Source organism: Andrographis paniculata, unplaced genomic scaffold (assembly GCF_009805555.1).
Source record: "Andrographis paniculata isolate CXL003 unplaced genomic scaffold, ASM980555v1 Contig32END, whole genome shotgun sequence".
Classification (NCBI taxonomy): Eukaryota; Viridiplantae; Streptophyta; class Magnoliopsida; order Lamiales; family Acanthaceae; genus Andrographis; species Andrographis paniculata.
Window position 1 is genome coordinate 5,088,661 of NW_026137565.1, and position 19,386 is coordinate 5,108,046.

The following is a 19,386-nucleotide window of genomic DNA, read 5'->3' on the forward strand; positions in this document are numbered from 1 at the left end:
TTTGTAATTTTTTTTTTAATTTGTACTAAGTTTTAATATAATAATTAATATTCAAATATCAATACGACAAAAATATATATATAACTGTTAAAACCGGACGGAGGTAGTACTTTTTAAAACAAAGTAAAATACTTTTTCGAACTTGTTTTTAATATATCATTATTGAGCAACCAATAATTCTACAAAATGTTACAAATAAATTTTTTTTTGTCTTATATAAATTTTAGTCGGTCAACATCAATATTTTGTATAAATATTTTTCATTACGCTTTAATTATTCTGTCTTTTTAGAAAAATATTTTTTATTTTTGAATTGAATCAAATATTTTATTACGAGGAATATTTTAAAGATTGAGCTTCGTACATTTTTCATTTTAAATATATTATTATTTTTTTATTATCTTCTACAATTATCTCCTAATTCACAACAAAAATTATATATATAATATATTTTACCTATAATAAAAATATAAATAACCCACACCTTTACAATTGCATATGCATCATCAAACCACTAAGCCAAAGCCTTCTATTACTTTATAAATATCATATTAGTACATATAGTAAAAAATATCATATTACTCCCTCTCCTCAGTCCTGTCTTTATTTTCTATTTTCATCCGTCTCACATAATTTGTCCCTTCTATTTTTGGAAATATAATTATGCACTTTAATTGCATTTTAAATTTTAAATTTTATAATTTTCTTAATTTTAATTAAATTATTTATTTATCTTAATCTTAATCTATAATTATTTTTACTAAATAATAATTATTTTTACTAATACATTTCTTAATTACTTACTAATTATACTTTACATAAATTTCCGTGTCTACAGTAATACATCCATATCACATCGGACGGAGGGAGTAGTATATATAAATATTATACTCCCTCCCTAGTAGGGGTGGAAATAGGCCAGGCGGCCTGTCAGGGGCCTATGACCTGGCCTACATCAAGCCTGGCCTGGCCTGTTCTATTTATTAGAAATGCCAGGTTCAGATTTTTGTTAAAGCCTGTTTATATATACAGAATAGGCTTAGGCTTATGAAAAAGCCTATTTACTAAACAGGCCGGCCTGTTTAATAATAATATTATTATTATATAAAATTATTTTTTATTATTATAAAATAAGAATAGTTTTATATATAATAATGATATATAAAAAAAAATTTAATTATAAATTTATTAAAAAAAAACAAAAATAAAAATAATTTTTATCCCAATAAAAAATTTCAAATATGAACAACTACTGCACACATGTTCCTTTTTTTGTTTCTTTTATCATAATTCAAATATTATCCCGCTGTAAACTGAACAACAACTGTCCATATTCCTTTTCCACCGCTGCAAGCCTGCAACTGCTGCCAGACCTCCACGCCGTCCAGGGTTTTGCAATCTTCTTCACAGAGACCCACTACTTTTCTTTTTCCTTCTTCTGTCTTCATCGCCTCTTCTTTTTTATTGCTACCGGTGGAATTTGGAAAAATAAGGTAAATATCGTTTTTATATGTTTTTTTTCGTTATTTTTATTTAGATATGAATTTCAATATATATATTTTTTGTTATATTTTATTTATCTTATATATTTTTTTATGACGTTTTTTTTGTTTTTTTATAACGTCATTTTTTTAAAATAGTTTTGTTATTTTTATTTTTGTGTTTTATATTATTTAGATTAAAATGAAAATTTTATATTTTTGTAGAAAAATATAAGATATATATTTACAAGAATGAACAGTTTCTGATATTTTCGTTTATAATGTATATCATTAATTAAATAAATTTTTTTATTTATTTTGAAGCAGGATATGGCTTCGATGGATGAAACAAATATTTTTGATCTTCCATCTGATACACACAATAGTATATCAGTGGATTCCCTTTCAAGCCAACCTGTGGATGATAACAGAAATGAAGACGAAAGGAATTCAAATCAAGCAAATGAAGGTGCCAATAGGAAAAAAAGGAAAAAAACTTCAATTGTGTGGAATGACTTTGATGAAATTCAAGTTGCTGAAGGTGTTAAGAAAGCTATTTGCAAATACTGTAAAAATGCATTTGCTACTGGGGGAAGAGGTGCGAGCACAAGCTATCTAAAGAGACATTCAGAAGGGTGTTTGTAGAGGTCAGTACAAATGGCTTCACAAAAGAAACAATGTGTCATTCCTTTTAAGCCATCCAATTCAAGTAATCCGTTTATAAGTCCCGGGTTTAGATTTTCTAATGAAAAGATGAGGGAAGTCATTGCCACTTCTATTATGGTACATGAGTATCCTTTTAGCATTGTAGAAGACGATGCTTTTATATGGTCATTTCAGTATGCGAACCCTGAATTTCAGAAAGTTTCTCGTAAGACGATACGAAGTGATTGCATAGCAATATATGAAGCAGAAAGAAAAGCATTGAAGGAATTATTAAAGAGTGTGAGCAAGATTAGCTTGACAACAGATATGTGGAAATCCAGTCATCAAGTGATTGAATATATGGTAATCACTGGTCATTTTATAGATTCTGGGTGGAAGCTTCAGAAAAGGATTTTAAGCTTTGTCAAGGTGCCTGCTCCAAGGCGAGGAATTGATGTAGCCAATGCCATTTTCAAATGTTTGAAGGCTTGGGGGATCGAAGATAAAGTGTTCTCAGTATCAGTTGACAATGCTTCATATAATGACTCGTGCTTGAGGTATCTAAAAGACTACATATCACGCAGCACCAAGCTTGTCCTCGATGGAGCTCTATTTCATGTTAGATGTTGTGCACACATATTGAATCTTTTGGTGCAAGATGGGCTTAGTCGAATCAAAGATATCATCCATAATGTTCGTGAAAGTGTGAAGTATGTAAACTTCAATGATTCAAGATTGAAGAGTTTTGGTGAAGTAGTTGAACAAAAGCATCTAAAAGAAAGGAAGTTGATAATTGATTGTCCAACAAGGTGGAATTCTACATATCACATGTTAGCCGCTGCTTTAAAATTCAAGATTGTCTTCTCAGAATACCAAGAAAGAGAACCTCATTATACATTTGCACCTTCAAATGAAGATTGGGAGAAAGTCGAGAAAGTTTGTAAACTTTTAGAGGTTTTCAACTTAGCTACCAATTTAATATCTGGAAGTGAATATCCTACTGCCAACTTGTATCTTTCAGAGGTCTGGAAAGTGAAGCAAGTAATTGATGATGCGACAAAGGATGATGATCTTTTTATGATACAAATGGCAACGCAAATGAAAGAAAAGTTTGATAAATATTGGGGTGAGTGCAATCTATTGATGGCTGTTGCAAATGTATTGGATCCGAGAGTTAAATTTCATGGTGTTGAAATATGTTTTCCAATGATATACAAGTCTGAAGAAGTTGCTGCCGAGTATGTGAACAAAGTGCGTGCTTCACTGCAACAACTATATAATGATTATGTGGCCTTAAGTGTTGAAGAATCATCCTCAAGTCAGTGCAATATGGCTAACATCTCCTCTGCCACCACCCAATCTGAATCTGCGATAGTTACTGGGTTTGATCAAATTATGAGTCTTGTAAGAGCAAAAGAAGCAATTCCTGTATCAAAATCTGAATTGGATGCCTATCTCGAGGACAGTGTTTATATTCCTGATGGAAATATGTCTTCATTTTGTGCCTTGGAGTGGTGGAGGAACAACAACATGAAATATAAAGTTTTATCGAAGATGACTGCTGATGTACTTGCGATTCCAATATCAACGGTAGCTTCAGAGTCTACATTTAGTGCTGGAGGTAGAATTATAGATGAATATCGTTCAAGATTGAATGAAGAATCTATTGAGACACTAATTTGTGGAGGAGATTGGCTTCGACATAAATACAACTTGAAAAAAAAGAAGGTAAATTTTATTATTAACTGTCTTTTCTTTATCTTATTCATCACCCACAATATATTTTTTTCTAATAAAAATATTTCTCTCATTTGAAGGTGAATGAGTCTTTGAAGGAGATAAGCTTATAGATTAAAGAAGTTCTTTAATACTTTGGTTGCGGTACGTTTTAAATTTATAATATTTTCTGAAATTTTTTATACAGATTAATTGTTTGAAAATCTGATTTTTTTAGTAAGATATTGTTGTTGCATGATGTATTTTGGGAGGATTCAACTTTGATTTTCTGAAATTTGTTGCAGGATGTATTGTTTGAAATATTTAGATAGGTTTGCAGGTGGTTGTTTTGATATTACAATTATTTATTTATTTTTTTTAAATATTTGGATAGGTTTGCAGGTGCTGAAATTTTAAATTTTGATTTCAGGAGTGGAAATGCTAATGTCCAGAAGATATTATTGATCTATTTGCTATTTTTCTCTTGAAACTTTTATTGTATTGGTAAGTAAGATATTCCTTTTTTCTTTTTGTTCTAATATAATTTTTTGATGCTTTGCGTAATTTATATATAGAAGGAAGAAATTTCAGATATAATACTAATTTGATCAACTTTTGTACTTGAACAGATTTAATGGTTTCAGAAACTTTGGGGGAATTTGCAATTCTTGTGGCTTGTGGCCTGTGGGTGACGTGAACTTGAAAAACTATGTTATTAATTTCTAAATATTTTTGTCGAATTTTTTAATATTGCTTCTGAGTTAGCGTTGCTTATTTCTTTGTTAGAACAATCAGCTTAATGACAATAGATTGATGTAAACTGTTTTTTTTTTTTTAATGTCATTATGCAGTAATTTCTATCAGCTTTTGTCTGGAGTTTGCAAGACTTATTCCCAATAATTATATATATATTTGAATGAATTGTAATATACGTTTTTTTGCAAATTATTAGTATAATATATTGTATTTTTATATGGCAATAAAAATGATTATTTTTGTCATTAAAAAACAGAATTTTTTATTTTTTTATATATAATATAAATAATTGTATCTGTTTTATTTTTTATTTATAGTACGAAATTTACAAAAAAAAATATATAATAATAATAATAATAAATTATTATGTAGCCTTTTAAACAGGCTCGTAGGCCAGGCCAGGCTTTTAAAAAGGCCAAGCTCAGGCTTTAAAAATATTTTTTTTCAGGCTGGTAGGCCAGGCTCAGGCCATATCTTTTTAAGACAGGCCAAGCCTATTTAACCAAAGCCTGGCCTGGCCTGGCCTATTTCCACCCCTACTCCCTAGGTAATTTTGGGATGTTACTGTAGACACGAGAATTTAGGTAAAGTATGATTAGTAAGTAATTAAAAAATATATTAGTAAAAATAATTATAAATTAAGATTAAAATAACTAAATATTTTAATTTAAATTAAAAAATTTAAAAATATAAAGTATATAATTATATTTTAAAAAAAGAAATGACAAGTTACATGGAACAGTCGAAAATTGAAAATATAGACAAATTATGTGGGACGAAGGAATATAGAACATAAATGTATTAATAGACCCTAATTTATATTGGGCCTTTGGTTGTCCTGTTTAAACTCAATCGATGAATTAAAATTAGTGAATTTATATCGACAATAAATGTAAATAAAGTAATAAGTATTGTATCTAAAAAATATGTCATTACAACGGTGAATTTCATTAAATCGAGATTATAATGTCGTTTGGTTACCGTTTCAGGTTGGCATTATTCTTCCAACTAATTCTTTATAAGATATTACATTATTAAGAGATCAACTCAAAATTTATTCACAATTTTGTATTTTTATCCCTTTTCAACAAACAAACCCTTTATTTATTTGTAAAATCAATTTATTTTAATTATAAATAAAAATTTATATTTTATTATTTATTTGTATTATATATATTTTATTCGGTATAAAATGATATTCATATTATAGAGTATATTTTATTAAAATTTAGTAATTAAAATAATTAGATATATATTTAATTTTTTAATCATATATATTAAATCATAAATCAAATATTAATTAAATAAATAACTTTCTAACTAAAATTCAATTGCTTACCAAATTGCACCCGTATTCTGTAAAATAAAATTATATTTTCGAATTAAAACATAATAAATTGAATATTACAAATACCGTTAACAAACTACAAAATAAAGTCATTAATAATAGATATATTGTTATAAAATTTAAATATTTACTACATAAACAAACAAAAATTTAACAATTTAATTAAAAGATTTCATTACCAAATATTATGATCGTCATAATTGTCGTATAAAATTTACAAATTTAAATATATTTATATTATTCAGAGATATTCTAGTTTGATGAAAAATTCCATTACCAAATATTATGATCGTCAAATAGTAAAAAAAAAAAAAAAAACTACATAAATAAGAAAGAAAGAAAAAAAATTATATATGAAAGAGTAAATAAAAATTTGGATTAAAAAATAATATACTACTTTTTTTAAAGTTGCTTTCGTAAAAAATTCAATAATTTAAGATAAAATATTTTTTATATTATAGATTTTCTTTAACATAAAAAAAATAAATATATAAATAAAAAAAATAATTTATCATATTTTTTTAAAAAAATTAATATATTACTATATCTTTAAACAATTTTACGAAACAAAAACATAAATACACTTTTACAATATACTCCTATCATTTAAAATCATTTGAAAACTTTATATATGTAGTATTAGATTCTCTATTATTCATTTTCTAAAAGAAAAACTCGGATATATATTTAAATCAAAACTATTTTTGAACATTCTAATACTATTGCTATTATTAACTTTTAAATATTTATATTTATTTGAAATATTAAATTAATTATATATATATATATATATATAAAATATTATACTTCTTTGGTCTCATCTATCATGTTCTATTGTCGTTTATGTTTGTCCCATATTTTTGTCACTTTTTTTTTTAAATGATTACACATTTTTAATTTTATTTTAATTTTTTAATTTAAATTAAACTAATTACTTATTTTAATATTAATTTATAATTATTTTTACTAATATATTTTTAATTATTTACTAACTATGCTTATCCTCAATTTCTATATCTACGGTAATCCGGTCACGATGTCTGGGACGAAAAGAGTATTTAATATCTAAATATAATCTTACATTATAGGAGTATATTTTTTGTAAAGACAATATTACATTATATAGTCCCTCCATTCCAAAAATAAGTATTAATTTGTTTTTTGTACGTAGTTTTAGAAATATCAGTATTATATTAAAATATAGCAAGAATAAAATAGCAATGATTAAAATAAACTTATTAGTATGTGTGATACAAAGGTAATAACATTTGTGTAATATATTATAAGCTGTAAAGATATTTGTAATGTTGGTAGATAATACATTTACTAAAAAAATGGATACTTTGTTATGGGACGGAATAAAATGGAGAAATGAATATTTTGTTATGAGACGGAGGAAATATTACTTTTAATAGTATTACTTAAAATTTTAAAAATTATTATTACTATCCCCGTCTGATTTATCGTGTCCGTCTTTTTATTTTCGTCCGTTTCATTTATATTACTTTTTTAAAAAAATATTATACAATTTAATTTTATATTAAATTTTTTAATTTTAATTAAACTAATTAATTATTTTAATTTAAATTTTAATAAGATCTCACATACCAAAAATATCCTAAAATATCTAAATTCCATTTGGTCCATCTTGTTTGGTTGAGAAAATAAAAAATCTCCCAAAAGCACACCAAAAGCCGTCGGATCATACAAACAGAGAACAGGCGATAGTGGACGGTCTAGATTGTGCCACCGCGTCCGCCATTCCAGTTACGCTGTACAAGTTTGGAATCCCTCGGAGCAATTGGTGTCCGCCCCCTGATTGTGTTCGACCCTAAGTGCAACTGCCGAGTTTGTTTCTGCTGCTTCAGGGCATTGTCTCGTACTAATCTTACAGGCCGTTCTCCGTCTATCTTCGATCTCTCGGATTCGGGCTGCCGCGACTTGTTTGAAATGGAACCTGATGAGTGATTGTTGCGTGTCGGACATTCTCTTTCGCGTCGAACGGAGTGGAAGGCGCCGGATTCAGGCAAGTCGTGAATTTTATGACGCTTTGAATCGATATGAGCTTTTTATGATCTTTGAATTTAGGGTTGAGGATTTGGGATTTTGATTGAATGGTAGCCTAACCGTTAGGTTATGCGATTGATAGTTGATTAATGGGAAAACTGAAGGTTCGTTTGTAGTGGTGGGTTTTGTTTTAGGCAACTGTTGAATGTCTTGGTTGATTGTTAGGGTTCCAAGTTTTGTGATTGTTAACTAAGTTTTTTAAACTAAATTTGATCATACATGATATTGCATTTGAGCCACTAATTTATTAGGGTTTTGATTTTCTCTGCCAAAGGGGAGTGAAATGGGAACTTTGGAAATGGAAAAGGGGTTTGAGGCAGGTGATGAGAGTGACAGAATAGGCCTTCTACCCGACTGCATCCTCCATCACATTCTGTCGTATCTTCCGACGAAAGAGTCCGTGGCAACATGTGTATTGTCTAAAAGATGGAGGTACTTATGGACTTCAGTTCCCACAGTAGACTTCGATGATTCTATTCTGTATTCGAGTCGGCTTGACCTCTGGTATCAGATCAATGTTGAGAGTTTCATGAATTTCGTCGAGAAGGTGCTTTTGCAAAGAGATGCGACGAACATGAACAGGTTCCGTCTATCTTGTCGTGTTTGTTTCAATGCATCTCATATCAACGAATGGATTGTAGCTGCAATGAAGCACAACATTCAAGAGCTGATTCTCTGTCTTTTTGTGGAGGAGCCTTTTGTGCTTCCTGGATGTGTTTTCGATAGTAAAATGCTAACAGTGATGAAATTGGAAATGAATTGTACCCTTCAGCTGCCTCCGCGCATATCCTTCCCTTTCCTCAGGAAATTGCAGCTTTGTCTTGTCACATTTCCGAACGATACAATGATGCAGAGCTTATTCTCCGGATGTCCTTCTCTGGAAGAGCTGGCAGTGTTGGATTGTGAGTGGGTAAATCTGAAGAGTATCTCGATAACGATTCCTTCGCTGAAGATCTTGATAATAGATGATTTACCATTTTGCTCTGTTGATGATCTTCGTGGCTGTGACATCAGAATTGATGCCCGAAATCTGATATTCTTCAAGTACAGTGGCTATTTATCCAATGTGATTAATGTTTTCGACCTTTCCTCATCAGCCCTCGCATTAATTCACATTCCTAACCTTTGCGGGACACAGCTGAAGATTGCGTGTCGAACCCTTAAGCTGTTTAGGGGATTGAAAAACGTTAGCAGCTTGAGAATTTCCAGTGGTACCATAGAGGTAACTACATCATTAGTTCATTTATTCATTAGTTCATTTATTTATTTTATTTTTAATTGAATAGACGCACTTTTAATAAATGCAAATTTCTTGATTGCTGTTGGTGTTCTCTTGTCATGCTCGCTAACTTCGATGCTATTCTTTGCTTAAGTCGCTTTTTCTTGCTGAGAATTCGGCGGACTATATTCCAATATTCGAGAACATGACCCTCTTGGAATTAGAAGGAGAATTCAATAAAACTTCTCTCCTGCTGTTGATAAAGTTCCTTCAATTCTTGCCTTATTTAGAGCATTTTCGATTCTGTGAGGTAGGTAACATTGATAGACCTAACCTTATCGTATATTGGTACTCTGGGCTAATATGTAATTGCTTTGGCTTTCAGGGAATTGTTTGTCATCAGGACATGGATTTTACGGTTAACCTTACGCCTAAATGTAACTTAGGGAGGCTCAGGAAAATCGATTACAGGAATTTCGATGGGACTCAGATAGAAATATGGTTTCTCAGGTTTTTGCTGAAAAATGCAGTCGCATTGGAGAAAATGCGACTGTTTTGGTCTAAGAAGTCTTTCCTGGATCCCAAGAGCCGCGAGGAGATCGTGAACCAGCTGCAATCTGATCCCAGAGGCTCTGAGAATTGCGCGCTTATTTTCGCGTAAAACTGCTCTTTTTGTTGTGTTGATGCCATAATTACAGAACCTGAAAGTCGGGGTATTGATATATGGTCGGTTGGCGATGGATCTGGGAGGAGGAGGTGAGTATTAGTACACAAAATGATCTGAAAACATACATTTGAACTCTATAGGAAGATCATAGGAGACATATAGATAGTGTTCATAGTTGCTGCACAAAACATGATCATTTGGAAAACTTTTGTCGACTTGAAGATAGTATTTTTCTTTTTTCTTTTTATTGATGGTTGCATGCATAATTGTGATTTTGAAGTTAGCAGGTAATGTATGGCATTTTGTTGGTTCCTTGTGCTGCTAAAATGGAAAATGGTATGCTATGGTTTTGGGATGATACTTTTTATGGAAAAAACATATATTATATAGAAAATTATTTTTTAATTGTATTAAAATAATAATAACGCTTTACGATCATAAGGTATAAAAAAGCACTTCACTCATTCACTGAACATTATGGAGTTTATTTGTTTGCTAAAATAATGTGAAGGAATTTATTTAATTTTTATATCAAGTATAAAAAATTATATAATTAATATAATAAATGTGTAATATATTAATTTGTTTTAAGATATATACAGAGTTTCTTTTCATAAAAAAGAATACACTCATTTCCTATATACATGCGTAATTAAAATAAATAAATTATACAAATGATTGCTTTAGCTAGAAATATTATTTAATAGGTTAATTATAACACTTATAATAGTATATTTTTTATATAAGCGGTGGTGTTATTATTTTTAAAATAAAAATTAAGATATATGATTACAAAAAATTTAAATATTTTAAATATTATATCTCAATAATAAATATATATTGGTCTGTTCATTTAATATTTTTAGATGTATTAATTTTTTGTATGTAATATGAGAAATTGTGTAAAAAATTATAATATATATTATTTTAAATTGAATATTTTGAATTTTTAACTTTTATAAAAAATAATTTGTATTTTTATCATTATTGTTGAGAAATCACAATTTAAAAATAGACTTAGTTGAACAGAACGAGTGTTAAAGCGAATAAAATTTGATATGAAACAAACAAATAAAAAAATATTTTTATTTATTTATAATTTTATAAAAAATAATTTTTTTTAAAATATAAATAAAATTATTTATTTATTAAAAAAATATTTGGGATTCTTAAAAAAATAATAATAATGAGTTTAATATTTCATATATAATTCTCGGTTATAATACATATTTTTTAAAAGCATAAATAATTACTATTGAAAAACAACAATTCAACTCCAGATCTGCATATTTACCACAATAGAACGAAAATTCAGCAAATTGCAATGAAAAAACAACAGAATCGGACCGCCAGTGCATCATAAAAAGGGCAGGTGGGGCAGGGCAGGGCAGCTGGTCTGCTGTGCTGCCCTAATTCACCAATACAAAGAAACTACGTTACGCTCAAAACCACCACCACCACCACTCTTCTGAGTTCCCGAACCCCGATTCACTTGCATTTAATTTATTTATTCTCTTAAAATTCATCCAGATCTTGATTCTCTTCCAATTTTAACTCCAATTCTCAATCTCAATCACTCACTCATTATATTTAAGGAATTTCTTTCTTTTTAATCCTCCTGTTACTTTTGTTGGATTCATAATTAATCCCATTTCGTACATTTTGCCTGATCGGGTGTGCTTTCTTGTTGTTTTCTGATTTTGGGTTTCTTTCCTCTCTAATCTCTACACATTTGCAGACCCGTACGCACATGGTGCCTTTGATTCTCCACTTTTAATCATTTCCCCTGCTTTGAAACCGTAGTTGTCCTTTCAATCAATTTTCGTTCTGCAACAATGGCTTCTTCGCTAAACCACCCCTTTCCGCCGCTGAATTTACTCCGTCCGCGGAGGAAATCCGCCGCCGCGCGGCGCTCGCTTGTTCCGGCGGCGGCGGCCGCCGGTAACTGCAAGACTAAGGGTCTGTTTGGCGGCGGCATTGTTTCCTTCTCGAAGCCGGTCGAAGTCGCGAAGGTGAACCGGGTTTTTTACATTAATAAGAAGGAGGAGCGGTTCTCCGGCGTGTCGCGCCGGGCGTATGAGGCCGCCGATCGATCGGAGCCGATATTCGAGTCGTCGGCGGAGGCGGCGAGGAAAGCGAAGATCGGGATTTACTTCGCGACGTGGTGGGCGTTGAACGTTGTGTTCAACATTTACAATAAGAAAGTGCTGAATGCTTATCCCTTCCCATGGCTGACTTCGACCTTGTCGTTGGCCGCCGGTTCGCTCATCATGCTCATTTCTTGGGCCCTTAAAATTGCAGAACCTCCGAAGACCGATCTGGCTTTCTGGAAGAATCTACTCCCGGTAACAAAAAAATATATTCAATCGATTGATTAATTATTCTTAATTAGTATTGTCCCAATTCTGATTTATTGGATATTTATAAAAATATACTCCCTTTTCTGTTCCACGATAATTAAAGAATAATACTTTATATTATATTGATAATATACTACCATTGTTTTTAAAATTTAAAATATTTTTATATTTGTATAATTTTTTTATATTATAAGATACTTATAAAAATATTTTTGTCATTTTTTATTTGATTTACATTATATTTTGATATAATAATTATATTTAGATTGGCTGGCTGGGGTAGATTGTAGACGGGCGGAAGTATTATAGTATAAATTTAATGTATTGTGTTATGTTAACCTAATTCACATGTAGTCTAGCTTGTGCTGTTTAGGTCTTATGTTGTCAGCATTGTATTGAATTATGTATAATGTTTGGTTGTGTTTTTTAAGGTTGCAATTGCTCACACAATCGGGCATGTTGCCGCGACCGTGAGCATGTCGAAAGTAGCCGTTTCGTTCACACACATAATCAAGAGTGGCGAACCTGCTTTTAGTGTTCTAGTGTCGAGATTCATCCTAGGAGAATCTTTCCCGCCCACGGTTTATTTATCGCTTCTCCCTATTATCGGAGGTTGTGGATTGGCTGCTCTCACCGAGCTCAACTTTAACATGATCGGTAATAGTTTTGGTTTATTGTTCTTGTTGGACATTATTGAGTCTTTGGACATGCCACATGAAATTTCATTGAAGTAGGTGGATTGTGTGTGTTTGTTGTTTGCTTGTTAAGGTTTTATGGGGGCTATGATATCGAATTTAGCGTTTGTGTTCCGTAATATATTTTCCAAGAAAGGGATGAAGGGGACATCCGTTAACGGGATGAACTATTACGCCTGCTTATCGATGCTGTCGCTGTTGATTCTCACCCCGTTTGCTGTTGCTGTCGAGGGACCACAATTGTGGGTTGCTGGATTCAGACAAGCACTGTCACAAGTTGGACCAAATATCATATGGTAATCTCGTCACGTTTTTGCTATGTTTTCTACGGGATTTGATGTTTGGTAAAGTTTAGAAATTTGCTTGATCGAATGGTTGTTTTACGCCCCTACTTTTGCAAATCATTCTTATAGAAGTCTAAATGCTTCAATTATAGCTTCAAGTAAAAATACTTTTTAGATTTTATCTGAGTACTGTGTTGTATTAACAAGTAACATGTGCTGAAATCAATTGTTGTCATATGTTATGTTTCGTTTGTGTTGAAATTAAATACAATATATATTGTCTGTACTATCACTGTGAGTTCATTAGGGATAATAATCGTCGAGTAGCTCTAATCAGCACCCTAACTATTGTCTTTTTAGGCCCTATTTTTACATTGATACCTTGTCGTTAAATTTACATTATGGAATCGCTCGGATTGTTCGCGCCGGTCAAGTGAGACTAACTATACTTAGTTTATGTAATGTTTCGAAAAATGTTTGGTTGTAGGTGGATGGCGGCGCAGAGCATATTTTACCATCTGTACAATCAGGTGTCGTACATGTCGTTGGATGAAATATCGCCTTTGACATTCAGCATCGGGAATACGATGAAGCGAATATCGGTGATTGTGTCGGCGATCATCATTTTCCGAACACCAGTGCGACCTGTTAATGTCCTTGGAGCTGCCATTGCTATTCTCGGAACTTTCTTTTATTCCCAGGTGATGTTTCTGTTTATCATTTCTTTCTTTTATAGTACTTTTTATTACTAAAAGATTTTTACTTTTTATGTTTAACTTTTGTTTTAATTGTTGTTTACAGGCAAAACAATGAAGACTTTCTTAGAGGGAATTGGAAGCTAAATATATATACATATTGTGGCTGTTTGGAAAGCAATGCTTTGAATTGAATCGATATATAATATATATATATATATATATATAATAAGCCACAATAGTGTATATGGATCTCTTTAGATAGAATAATTAGACATAGAACAAGAAACAAGGTTGTTTTATGATCAAATCAATTTGATTTGATTGTCTATTTGCAATTTTTAGCATATTAATTCATGATGTCCTTTTAGAATAACTCAAAAGAGGACACTGCATACAATTTAATTTTGTTCCACAAAATTGATTAAACATGTAGAATAGTAACGAGCATATTTTCTTATTTTTATATACATAATTTAGTCTTTTACTTTTATTTTATTTTGTTTTTTTTTTTCTATATATAAAATAAAAAATAAAATTGTCATTTTATAGACATTAGAAAATGAAAGGCCTACAAATGCGTCTAAATATAGTTAAGACATTAGAAAATGAAATGATGAAGTATAATTTTCTAATTTAGTGTTTTAAAACAATAAAATTAAAATGATCATTTAATGTAATTAAATAAAAATAACATGTGAGAAGGCTTTGAAAGAATCTTTTTTAGAATTATAAACTGTTAGTAGTTTTTAGAATTAGTTAACTATTATCTATTATTGTCTTTTTTTTATGCAATTTATCACCACACTAATTTCCTTCGTAATAACTATTATACAATCACCAAGATTTTATTTATTTTTTTAATAAAAATACATATTTATTTTCTTATAAAATATTAGGTTCAACAACTATTTAAATTATAAATAAAACAAAACAAAACAAAATTCGATGTGAACAAACCCTCACTTCAGTAAATAATAATAATAATAATAATAATAATAATAAATAACTAAATAAATAATAATAATAATAAATAAGTTTATTTAGGTTCTTAAAAAAACTACAATCTTTATTGCTTTTCTTAAATATATATATATATATATATTATAAACTTGTTTTCATTAAAAAATTACATCCAATTCGGACACAAATACAAAGTCAAAATAGATAAGCCTAAAGTATACACATTTGCTACAAATTTCTACTTTCATCTAATAATCAACACCAAAAAGCAAATAATCCCTGTCAACCAACTGCTTTAATACCCTCTTTAAAAAGGTAATATAGGCTCTGTTTCTTTTTTATTTTTTAAAGCTTTCTTCTTTTTTTTTTTTAATAATACTACTACTTTAAAGTCCAAACAACAATATATATATATATATATAATGGCTTAGGTTGCTAACAAGGTTTCGCTACCATATATTTTGTAAGAAGAAATAATATTTTTGATAAAAAACTCGATGATCTATTCCAAGCCTCGATTAATTGGGACAAACAAAAGAAATTAAACAACCCGAGCAACTGATCAGTGCAACTATACAACAAAAAACAAAGCAACAACCTAAATATCTACAAACAACAATTAATACTAAGGAAAAACTCCATCAAAAACAATTAAAATTAGAAGTCAATAGTAGGTTCACCAAGAGTCAAGTTTCTGTGTAGTGTCCATGGCAAATTGAAGACCTTCGCCATTATAAACTTAAAGATTTTGTGCACATTGATGTTATGTGTCGCGCTCGAGAAGAAAAGTGTCGCTTTCATCGCCCGAGCATACGCCCTTGCCTGAAATCACCACCCAATATACACAAATTTACGTTTTTACACTATTCATCAACATTAGGAAAAAAAATAATAATAGAAATATATTTTTATATTGCTAATTTATTCCGATATTTATTTATATCACATCAATTGAGTTATATTTTATTAATTTAAAATCAATGGAAAAGCTCCAAAACCTTTCCAATACATAATTAACCTCAATTATCCTAATATTGTTGGCAACAAGAAATTTAAAAAATGGGCATTTAATGCAACAACCAAATCTGGAAATAAATTCGCAGCCATGCCAAAGAATCAAGAAAGTCAACCAACAATCTGCAGTCACATCTCCTAAATCATGTTCATTAAACCTTAAATGGGAAAAAACGTGAGACAGACGTCAAATGCAGCAGTAAACGAGCTAATCATGTCAAAATTTAGATAAAGATGCTGATCTGATTGTGATTTGACTGATAAAGGGTATTAGAATTTTTGTTCTTAAGATAATGACTACTACCAAGAAAAAGATCAAGAAGCCATTTATGATGATTATATTAATTTCTTTTCTTTTCTTTTCCCTTTTTCAAGAAATTTTAATGGTGGGGATAGTTTATAAATTTATATTACCTGAGTGACGACAGTCCATTGGATGTCTGGTGGGAGTTGGACAAAGTCATCGAATTTGGTTCCTATTAGAATCGGAATAGCACTCTGCAGATAAACAAACAAAAGCTCAAGTATTATTCAATTTCATGGAAACCACCATTTTAGAACTTCCACAGACAAAGCCAAAGCTATGGATCCAATATAATAATGTCTACGAACAACACATTCTTCTATGGAGGTTTTATGCAATTTCAAGACAACAAAAGTAGTGTATTGAGTAATTAATTATTTCGATCAAGAAAGTACAATTTTGGCACCTGATTCCATTTTCTTGCTTCAGTGTACCACCCAATAATGCTGCAACTCCATAAACATGTTTGATTGCATCAATTAGCTTCTAATTGATTAATTCTCACATAATCATTTGCTAGAACATGTTTAATTTGAAGAGGTTAGTGAAGAACCTGTTGAGAGTTCTTCTGCTGGTTAGATCAAACATGAACAGAATTGCTACAGCATCTTTGCAGGCGATTGGGACTTGATCCAGAGACTTACTGTCACCTGCAATGGTGTGATTTTTGGATGGAAGAAGAGGATAAACAATTATTGCACCTAAAAATTGACTGACCAACATATTGAAGCAATTTTGGGAAGAACAATTTGGATACTCAAACTCCATGGAAACTATACCTCCAACGTCCCATATTCTGAAAGCAATTCTCGCACCTCTGATGTCGAGTGTTTTCCCCATTAGATTAAGCCCCTTCATCTGCAAGCTTCGCTGTTCTTCGTCATCTCCAACATACTTTATCTGTCAAAAAGTAGAAATCAATACACAGGACAAATAAATTTGGGGAAAAATTGGTGGAAGGAACCTAAAAATTTTGAACTAATTACCACAAAAGTGGTTTTCCCAATCTCGCAATCGCCGAGCAAACTGATTTTCAAGGCGACTAAATCAGAGTCGCTATCGTAGCTCCGACTAGACGTCGTCGTTTCGGCGAAGTCCTCCCTGTCTCCGAGCTCGAACTCCGCGTCCTCCAATGGCGGAAGGGAGACAGAGTTCAGCCTTCCTGCAGTCGATAACCTTCTGTAGCGCGAATTAGGCATCCTCGCCGAGCAAACGAACACTCGGTCGACAATAAACCTGAAGAACCGCCGGATAACTCGCGCTTTCTCCACCAAATTCCACCGGACGTTGATTTGGACGATTCTCCGGCAGAGCTCCGCCATCTTCCCCGTCCGGTCCTGGAATTTCTGAGTAGCCATAAACACACCTAATCAAATCAATCAACCTATCTGCATATGCACCCACCTCCCTATATATAGTTCTTCTTCGTTGGCTGCATCGGAGCTGCCATTAATTGACAAGTACACGAGCAGTTATGGCTGTGGGTAGGGGGTGGGGGTGGGGGGGGGCCGGTTTTTGACCGGTTTTTTTACGCACGGGTCACTCACTTCGCCGGCTTTTTCCTTGATTTCACCGAAGAACCAACGGTTAGGTACTCCTGCACTTTATATTATTACGAAATTAATTAATTATGATTAATTAAGAAGTTAATGACGTGATTAATAAGTAAGTATTTACAAACAAGCCCTTTATTTCCTACACCTTCACCCAACTGCCCCAAAAACCACAACCAATGAAATCCCTTGTCTTGCAAAGAAAACATTTTGTAGCTTTATGTCCAAAGACTTATGAATGAAGAATAAGAATCCCCTTTTGGTTAAAATAGATAATCAAAATGGTTTCCTTAAAGTGGAATTGAAAAAAAATAAAAATAAAAAAGATAGACACAAGCTTTTTTATCTTCCAAGAATATATATATATATATGTGTCATCACACCCACTTTGCTATGATCCCCTTTGTTCTAAATATATAAAATATTTATTACAATTTCAAGAAAACAAATAATAAATGGAGAGACATGATTTGCAAGCTGTCTAAATGACAAACATAAAGGGAGGGGAGGTGTTTAATCAAAGGGCCCTTTAGATACATATTTTTAAATAAAATAATTTATATTTTAATTTGTAACAATTCACTTATGCATGGTGGAGTTGGGTGAGATATTAAAAAAGAGTGACCAACCTTATTTAACTAATACTTGATTCCAAAAATTAGGGCAATCATTTATAGCCCATTGGCTTTGAATTTGAGGTTAATTTGAAATGATGAAAAAAAAAAGAAATAATGTTTTTTTTTAATTATTTTTTTATTTATAAGTGAGTAATATTAGGTGAGTTTGTGGATAATGTAGTGTAGTGTTAATTGTCTACGGTGGACATTTATACCCCGACACGTGTTGTCATTAAAAGAGTGAAAGTTACTCCACCTGTAATTTATTATTTTATTATTATTTGAAAAATCGGCAGAGTTAGTTGATTTATTGATTGATATGGGCGTACCCGTAAAATTAAATTACTGTAATTTTATTATTTATTTAATTATGGTGACGTGGCAAGTTTTGTCATTTTGTGATTTATTTATTTATTTATTCATTATGGATGTGATTATTAGATTTGGACATTTGGTAGATGGGTACTTAGAAAAGTTTAATGACAAGGCTTATAATTAGGATGACATTTGTAGTATCAATTATGTATTCGTGTAATTTGTAACTTTTGGTATTGGCTTTTAGTGTAAGTGTCTCTTTTTATTTATTTATTTATGTTACTTGTTTTTATTTAAATAATAAAAAAAGATCATCATATTGTTTTTTAGTGTACGTTGCATGTAGCTGTAAATAAAGTATAAATTTTGGATTGCACGATAACACCATATTTAATACATTTGAAGTTAAAGGGCTTGTTCCTTTCCAATTTTGATACTTGTTTTTATTATTTGGATTTTGTACCCGTATCGTTAGTTATAGTTGAAATTCATTTAAAATTAAGTATTTATTTGAATTTTGATTTAAATAGAATTTTAATACATGTATTTTATAAAAAATAAAATATTGTTATTGATAATTGTGCGAGTAGAGAGTGTTGATCACAACCTACAAACACATATCTAAAAAATTTTATATATATATATATCTTTACAAAACATCCAAATATTGTTTGTGTATTCCACTCA

At 30.8% G+C, this 19,386-nt stretch overlaps 4 protein-coding genes and 1 long non-coding RNA gene across 6 annotated transcripts; 4 read left to right on the top strand and 1 right to left on the bottom strand.

Moving 5' to 3' along the window:
• Window positions 1-2,138: 2,138 nt before the first annotated feature.
• LOC127247384 (zinc finger BED domain-containing protein RICESLEEPER 2-like) lies at window positions 2,139-3,667 on the top strand. The gene is made up of 2 exons (XM_051269212.1): window positions 2,139-3,591; window positions 3,639-3,667. The coding sequence occupies exons 1-2, from the start codon at window positions 2,139-2,141 to the stop codon at window positions 3,665-3,667; spliced, it is 1,482 nt and encodes a 493-aa protein (XP_051125169.1).
• Window positions 3,668-3,693: 26 nt separating this feature from the next.
• Window positions 3,694-4,914, top strand: LOC127247945 (uncharacterized). The gene is made up of 4 exons (XR_007837951.1): window positions 3,694-3,854; window positions 3,944-4,007; window positions 4,273-4,346; window positions 4,472-4,914. It is a non-coding gene; the product is annotated as an uncharacterized LOC127247945 (long non-coding RNA).
• A 2,789-nt stretch (window positions 4,915-7,703) lies between these two features.
• On the top strand, window positions 7,704-10,146 carry LOC127247470 (F-box/LRR-repeat protein At3g58900-like). 2 transcript variants are annotated; one of them, XM_051269306.1, is made up of 4 exons: window positions 7,709-7,972; window positions 8,288-9,235; window positions 9,387-9,542; window positions 9,618-10,146. In XM_051269306.1, exons 1-4 carry the CDS (start codon window positions 7,907-7,909, stop codon window positions 9,891-9,893), a joined length of 1,446 nt encoding a protein of 481 aa, XP_051125263.1. In that variant the 5' UTR covers window positions 7,709-7,906; the 3' UTR covers window positions 9,894-10,146. The 2 variants fall into 2 exon arrangements, with proteins under 2 accessions (XP_051125264.1, XP_051125263.1); XM_051269307.1 differs by lacking the exon at window positions 9,387-9,542 and having other exon boundaries at window positions 7,704-7,972.
• A 1,183-nt stretch (window positions 10,147-11,329) lies between these two features.
• LOC127247471 (glucose-6-phosphate/phosphate translocator 1, chloroplastic-like) lies at window positions 11,330-14,254 on the top strand. The gene is made up of 5 exons (XM_051269308.1): window positions 11,330-12,244; window positions 12,691-12,916; window positions 13,028-13,250; window positions 13,726-13,939; window positions 14,040-14,254. The coding sequence occupies exons 1-5, from the start codon at window positions 11,735-11,737 to the stop codon at window positions 14,049-14,051; spliced, it is 1,185 nt and encodes a 394-aa protein (XP_051125265.1). The 5' UTR covers window positions 11,330-11,734; the 3' UTR covers window positions 14,052-14,254.
• A 1,101-nt stretch (window positions 14,255-15,355) lies between these two features.
• LOC127247472 (septum-promoting GTP-binding protein 1-like) lies at window positions 15,356-17,712 on the bottom strand. The gene is made up of 6 exons (XM_051269309.1): window positions 17,201-17,712; window positions 16,994-17,114; window positions 16,768-16,864; window positions 16,621-16,660; window positions 16,325-16,408; window positions 15,356-15,718 (listed from the first exon to the last, which is right to left on the bottom strand). The coding sequence occupies exons 1-6, from the start codon at window positions 17,570-17,572 to the stop codon at window positions 15,554-15,556; spliced, it is 879 nt and encodes a 292-aa protein (XP_051125266.1). The 5' UTR covers window positions 17,573-17,712; the 3' UTR covers window positions 15,356-15,553.
• Between the last annotated feature and the right edge of the window lie 1,674 nt (window positions 17,713-19,386).

Bases quoted from the DNA above. Each gene is read 5' to 3' on its own strand.
- LOC127247384 (XM_051269212.1), top strand. From the start codon at position 2,139: ATGGCTTCACAAAAGAAACAATGTGTCATTCCTTTTAAGCCATCCAAT. The intron at 3,592-3,638 runs GTGTTTATATTC...TGTGCCTTGGAG, and splicing joins GGATGCCTATCTCGAGGACA to TGGTGGAGGAACAACAACAT.
- LOC127247470 (XM_051269306.1), top strand. From the start codon at position 7,907: ATGAGTGATTGTTGCGTGTCGGACATTCTCTTTCGCGTCGAACGGAGT. The intron at 9,236-9,386 runs GTAACTACATCA...TCTTTGCTTAAG, and splicing joins TTTCCAGTGGTACCATAGAG to TCGCTTTTTCTTGCTGAGAA. The intron at 9,543-9,617 runs GTAGGTAACATT...TTTGGCTTTCAG, and splicing joins AGCATTTTCGATTCTGTGAG to GGAATTGTTTGTCATCAGGA.
- LOC127247471 (XM_051269308.1), top strand. From the start codon at position 11,735: ATGGCTTCTTCGCTAAACCACCCCTTTCCGCCGCTGAATTTACTCCGT. The intron at 12,245-12,690 runs GTAACAAAAAAA...GTGTTTTTTAAG, and splicing joins TCTGGAAGAATCTACTCCCG to GTTGCAATTGCTCACACAAT. The intron at 13,251-13,725 runs GTAATCTCGTCA...GTTTGGTTGTAG, and splicing joins GTTGGACCAAATATCATATG to GTGGATGGCGGCGCAGAGCA.
- LOC127247472 (XM_051269309.1), bottom strand. From the start codon at position 17,572: ATGGCTACTCAGAAATTCCAGGACCGGACGGGGAAGATGGCGGAGCTC. The intron at 16,409-16,620 runs GTGCCAAAATTG...GTTTATCTGCAG, and splicing joins AAGCAAGAAAATGGAATCAG to AGTGCTATTCCGATTCTAAT. The intron at 15,719-16,324 runs GTAATATAAATT...TGGTGATTTCAG, and splicing joins AATGGACTGTCGTCACTCAG to GCAAGGGCGTATGCTCGGGC.